The sequence below is a fragment of the Passer domesticus genome, chromosome 7 (genome assembly GCF_036417665.1).
Source record: "Passer domesticus isolate bPasDom1 chromosome 7, bPasDom1.hap1, whole genome shotgun sequence".
In the NCBI taxonomy this organism is placed as follows: Eukaryota; Metazoa; Chordata; class Aves; order Passeriformes; family Passeridae; genus Passer; species Passer domesticus.
The window spans coordinates 34,299,117-34,305,204 of record NC_087480.1 but is presented as its reverse complement, the minus strand read 5'-3'; the positions used below and the strand labels follow the sequence as shown (position 1 = coordinate 34,305,204).

The 6,088-nt window shown below is 53.4% G+C and overlaps 1 protein-coding gene across 1 annotated transcript; it reads right to left on the bottom strand.

The window, feature by feature from the left end:
- Window positions 1–755: 755 nt before the first annotated feature.
- On the bottom strand, window positions 756–5,953 carry MGST3 (microsomal glutathione S-transferase 3). The gene is made up of 6 exons (XM_064427603.1): window positions 5,814–5,953; window positions 3,625–3,748; window positions 2,696–2,769; window positions 2,003–2,060; window positions 1,238–1,310; window positions 756–970 (listed from the first exon to the last, which is right to left on the bottom strand). Exons 2-6 carry the CDS (start codon window positions 3,739–3,741, stop codon window positions 849–851), a joined length of 444 nt encoding a protein of 147 aa, XP_064283673.1. The 5' UTR covers window positions 3,742–3,748; window positions 5,814–5,953; the 3' UTR covers window positions 756–848.
- Between the last annotated feature and the right edge of the window lie 135 nt (window positions 5,954–6,088).

The following is a 6,088-nucleotide window of genomic DNA, read 5'->3' as shown; positions in this document are numbered from 1 at the left end:
GCTCAGAGCAGGAGGCACCAGGCTGGATTTTGGCAGCAGCTCCTGCAGCCACAGAGGTGTACCAGAGGCTTGTCAGTGGCCAAGGCCAGGCCCAGGCTGTGTGCCTTGATTCCCATTGCCTTCCCCCCTCCATCAGCTTCAGTTCTGGCTTCTCCAAAGGTAGGATACTACTCAGTGCAGGTATAAGCTCTTGGACATGGTATCCTGTAACTCTCCTGACCCTGTCTATTCTGTAACCACATAAAAGCTGTAAGTGCAGCATTGTTTATTCCCTCTAGACCCTTTGTAACCTCAAGGTTTTTTTTTTTTTTTCTATCTGTACTTTACTTACAAGTGGGATAAAACATTGTGGGGAGGGTTGGCTGATGCTGCCTGGGCCAGGCATGGCCCTGAGAATCACCTCCACACAAGAGTGGTGGTGAGCTCCAGCACAGAATAGTGAAAGCTATCTCACTTCCTTCCTGCAAACTTACTGTTCTTTATACACACGATGAAGCAACAACTTCAATTGTTTGCTCATGCCTTTTTTTAGCATTTAAATAAATACTTACTCTGGAACATCTCAGTGTGACATGAATTGAAAGGTCTGTTGCTGTGTGGGTTAAATGAGCTGCAAGGTGGCTTTTTAATCACTAAAATCATAAAAGCTAGGAGGAACATCTCTGCCTGACAGCCACATTTCTGTAGTCCTACAAAATCAGAGTAGCTCTAGCATTCTGCATAGCTTCTTAAGAAACCCCTCTGTAACTTTAGAATGAAAATACAGAATGGACAACTTCCTTTTATTGATAAAAGGAAAAAAGCACAGGAAGCCAAGTATTCTAAAAGAAAACAGAAGAAAAGTCCCTTTAGCTTCTGCAGCTGTGTGGGCAGATCCAGCCCAGGTGCTGGCAGGCTGAAAAGATGCCTGTGCCCATCAGCCCAAGGAGTGCCACGGAACCAAGAGCCCCTCTCCTTCGGTTTTTGGGATCTGGAAAAAAAAAAAATCAGGATTTGTCAGTTCACTGAAAGACTAGTCCAGCCTGGAGACTGAAGAGGGAGCAGGAACTAAAGGGAAAAACAGCTCAGGCCTCTGGGTAGGCATGCCTGCTGGATGAGAGCTCTTCCCAAGAGCAGGAAGAGCGTGCTGCAGTGTTGGCAGCCTGCACCCTTTCCTCCACACCTGGGTGGGAGCAGTCCTGAGGTCACTGGAGGAGACCTGAGTCTCACCAGTGTGTGCTGCAGGGTTCAGTCCTACCTCCTGTGTAGTAGCCATAGGCATAGAGGAGCCTCCCAAAGATCCAGGCCATGCCAAGCCCTGTGGCCAATCGCTGCAGAGAAAGGAGAAGCATTAAAAGGCTTTGCAGGCTTGAGCAAAGTCGTGCAGGCAACCAGGTGCTCAATCTCATTTCAGCCCTGGCCAGACAGCCAGAGCAAGGACCAGGATGGTGGAGGCAGCTGCTGCTCCAAGCCCTGCTCCAGTGCCTCCAGCAGGTGTTCCAAACTTCCACCTTGACCCTCCATTTAGAGCTCACTCCAATGTGGCTCCCATTTGGCAGATGTGCCTATGCTGCTTCCTTCCCTCTTGAAAAGGAGTCTGTCTTCAGGAAAAACCTAATTTGTCTTTTGATGGCAAAGACAGAGCTACTGGATTTGGCCTCTCCCATCTGCCTGTCTCCTCCCAAGTTGTCTGCATCTTTCAGTTAAAAATAACCCAGGCTTTTGTTGACTTCCTTTGGCAGGGCTTGGAAAAACTGGGCTGAAGTGGTTCTTCCCACTCAGAGACTGGAGGTTGCAAATGCTTTGCTTTGTCTAACAAGGCATCTTTAGGGGAAGGGCTCTAATAGCTGAGACAGCAGTAATTAGTTTATTACTTGTGATTCTCCTGCAGAAGACCTACAATGAAATTATAAGAAGGGGCACTGCTGTTAAGTGTGATGTGGCTACTGATGGGGCTGCCTTGGCCTCCTGCCCCCCACCCAGCCCAGGTCAGGGAGCCAGAGCAGAGTTCTGCATCACTTACCGGGTGGTAGAGCCCACCAGTGCCTAAAAAGAACAGGAAGGCAGGGTAGACTTCCAATCTGAAAATAAAAGTGAGGAGGCTGTGTTTGCGCTCAGGTTGCTTACAAAGACAAAACTCCAGAAGGGCAGAAACTGCAAACATTCCCTGCCAAGGGCATTTTGGGCTCATCATGAGTCTCTGTGCTCAGTGCTGTGGCTGAGGCAAGAAGGGATCTGAGCACACACAGTTTTAGGGGCTTCCTACCAGCCCGTGCCTCTCTCCCAGGACACCCACCCACTCTTTCCATTTTGTTCCCTAAGCCACTCTAAATATTCCCCAGGAGTTGTGCTTCCCAGCACCCCTCTGACGTGCTGTTGCACCCTCTGACGTGCTCCTGTCCACAGGAGCTGGGTGGACTTGGGCCTCTCCCCAGGGAGACCTGGGCAGCACAACAGATCAGCACCTTCTGGAAACAAGATTCCCCATGTCTTAACATCTACCCGAGGAAGCAAACTGATGGGAAATGGGGAAGAGGAGATGGCTTCACAGCATCATCCCACAGTTTAAGGCATGGGAAGGGGCCAGCACAGCCTTCCTGCTAAGCCCTGCAGGGCTGAGCCTGGATCAAAGCAGTGGCAGGAGCATCTCTGGGGCTGTGGGCAGTGCCCCTCAGCCCTGTGTGCTCCAAGGCCCCTGCTCAAAGGTGTCACTCACGTGTTCTGGTGTGCGCGCTGGATGCAGTTGAATATCTGCCCGTGTTCAGGGTCTGTGCTGTACATGGTTGGGTACTGCCAAAAAACAAACCAGCAGCAAAGCATGAGCAAGCCGGGCCTGCAGCTCCTCTCCCCAGGAACCCAGAGCTGCCTGGGTGTTTGCAAGGCCAGCCTGCAGAGGCAGGTTAGAGCCTGTGCCTGCCCTGGGGCCCACAAAAGCTCTGCTCAAGGTCACTGCCTTCCTGGAGCTGCTGCCTGGCTGCAGAGGCTTCCCCAGGCCTCAAATCCAGCCCTCTGTGCACCACACACCCTGGGTACACTTGCTCCAGTCCTGACTTGATGCAGCAGGAATGGGCTCACCCCAACAGGCAGCTGGAGCTGCTCTCGTGCCCACCCCTGCTTGTCACTTCCAGGAGTGAAGTGGTGAAAGAGCAAAGGAGCAGTGGTTTGTGCTGAAGCCAAGTGGCACAGCAGCCACTGCATGCCATGGCCCTGACTCACAACTGTCCCCACCCAGCCCACAGCCCTGCCTGCCACAGAGGCTCCCCAACAGATGCTGAGGGAAGGTCACCTGAAAGACTTGTGACAGCGCTCACATGCTCCCCCTGAGTCTGAGAAACCCTCCTGTCACTTTTGTGCCACTACAACCCCTTTCCCCCCAGTGCTGCATCAAGACACATTTGCAGGGAAAAAGGTCTGAGCAGTTTCTTGCCCATCAGTGCTGCCAAGCTCAAAGCCACATACTTTCAGCTTGGTGCCAAGCACCTGACGTCCCAAATCCCAAGCTGTGTTATGCTTTCTGGAGAGCCATGGCAGCTCCATCCCTTCTCCATCTACGTGGTGGGGCAGGAAATGTCAACAAGCCACTCCAAACTGATCGAGGTGTCAGCAGCCTGGCCCCACACCTTGCTGCCCTCACTGAGCACTCACCTCCACACGGTATTTCTTGCGGGCCTTGCCCACGTTGATGGCGAGGTGCATGACCATGACAAAGCTGGCAGCCCCGGTGAGCATGACGTAGCCATATTCCTTGGAGAGAACAGCCATGGTGGTGCTGCCAGAGAAAGGGAGCTGTGAATGTCTGGGGAAGTGGCAACACATGAGATACGTGCATGGGAGAGTTGCTGAGCTTGGGCCCCAAGAGCTGCCAGCACAGGGATTGGCTGAAGGAATTTGTAACTTTTGGAGCCAGGAGTTCTCTGCATAGTTCCTGTCAAGCAAGGCTTAAAATCACCTAAGAATTGGTGGGAAGTGGTGTCTGGAGAACCTGAGTGCAGTGTGGGCAGAAACTCGTGGGTCTTTCCAGCCCCAGAGCTAGGGGCCACCAAATGAAGTCAGTTTATTTCCAGCCTGTTCCCTACGAGAGATGTTTCTCCATGCACTGGGAACCACACCTGTGGAACTCCTTGCCAAGGGACATTGTGAATGCAGGCACTTCTCATAAATTCAACAGGAAACTGGGAATAAGAGGTAAATTGGGAGTTAGAACCTGAAAACAGAAATCCCTTGAGCTGGAAGGAGCCGGGCTACATCAATGATTAATTTGTACTGCTAAGGTCACCCTTATATAAAATACTAATAAAACCCACCACCACAGCAATGATAACTGAACTTTTGGGGTAAAGAGCCACTGGCCAGATGACCAATGCTCAGCCCTGCAGCTCCCAGGAAGCCTCTCAGAGTCACAAACTGGTGAACAGCTCCAACAACACACAGCTACTGGCACTTACAACCATCTGCACCAGCGGCCAGGGGACACCAGGGCCTGTGTGGCTTTTGTTTAATGGTTCTGTGCTCCTTCATGCAGGCCTGAGACAGAAGCATGGGGCAGAGGGTGCATCCTGCAGCCTCTGCATGCTGCCCTACATTCCACATTCTCCCTCTTTCCTGCTCAGCAGCCCCCACAAGCCTGCCCTGCTGCACACAGAGCTCCACACTAGCTCCCTCCCTCCTGCCAGAGAGCACCAGGGCCCTTCCCCACAACAATCCTGCAAAACCCCAAACCTCAGCTGCCTGTCTGGGTGACCCTGGAGGGTGCTGCATGACTCAGCCCAGCTAAAGACAGCAGAGACCTCCCTCCAGCACCGAGATAATGCTCCCAATCCAACCCAGTTGGTGCCTGTCTCCAGATGGTGCCTTCATGATGTGGTGAGGTTTTGGTGCCTCTCTGCACTGACCCACCAGCACAATCTGTCGGTATGGAGAAAAACAGGGAACTGCTGCAGTCTTCCTCTGGCACCCCTCACAAGGGATCTATGGGGACTAGGGGGTTTTATTTCTCATTTGCAAAGGATTATCATTGATGGAGCAAGGTGAAGACAGCAGCTGGCTCTGTCTACAGGAAGTGAGGTAAACAATTATCAGTAAGAATATTAAAACCCTGAAGTAATGAAGAAAAGCCAGCTGCATGCACCTGTCATTGAGGTTAGCACCTACCAGGTGACACACTGAAAATAGAACATGTAGAGCAGGTTGGTGGTCACATTTCCCCCTTTAAATTACAAGGTTGTTGGAGAACCAGGCATTTTATCTTCCAGCACTAAATTATAATCTGGGGGTTTGTCTTGGGAGCAAAGAGCACGGCAAAGCATTAAACTGGGTGTGTCATAAAACTGCTCCTCTTACACTACTGATACCAAATCGTACCTCAAACCTTTGCTCTCGTAATTTAGTGCCTTATAAAGCTCTCCAAAGTCACCAGGACTCCCACGGTCGTTTCCGGATTGCGACGCCCGGAGCGTTTCAGCAACCTTTGCCCGCAGCTGCAAGGGCTTTGCTGTCACGGCGCACAAAACTCAATTTCTACCTTTTTACCCTGCGATGCTTCCGGCTGGAGCCACAGGCACGAGATTTTGGAGCATGACACGGCACAGAGCGGCAGCAGAAAAAGGCTCCTTGCCACCTCTGCCACAACCCTGCAGCTGCTGTGAGTCAGCAAAGCGCATTACGGCTCCACGCGTGGATTCGGAACGGATTAGCCGATGTAAGCCCGGCCCTGCCAGCCAGCAGCGCGACAAAAGGGGGCCGAGCCCTGCCCAGCCCGCTCCTCCCGCAGCCCCCTTCCCCCGGAGCCTCCTCCCGGCTCCGTTGTCCATCGGGACAACCTGCCCCGCACTCACCCTCAGCGCGGCGCGGAGCGGGACGGAGCGGGGGATGAGAGGACGGGGCCGGGATGAGGACGGAGCCGGGACGAGGACGGGGCCGGGATGAGAACGGAGCCGGGATGAGGACGGGGCCGGGACGAGGACGGGCCCCTCCCTCCGCAGCACCGCCCGCGGGCGGGGCCGGCGCTCGGCCAGGCGCGATCAGTCTCTTGCTGCGAGGGAAGAGCGGCGAGGGGATGGCGCTGGGTCTGCCCAGGGATTTGCCGTGACGCTGTCGCCCAGCAGCTCTG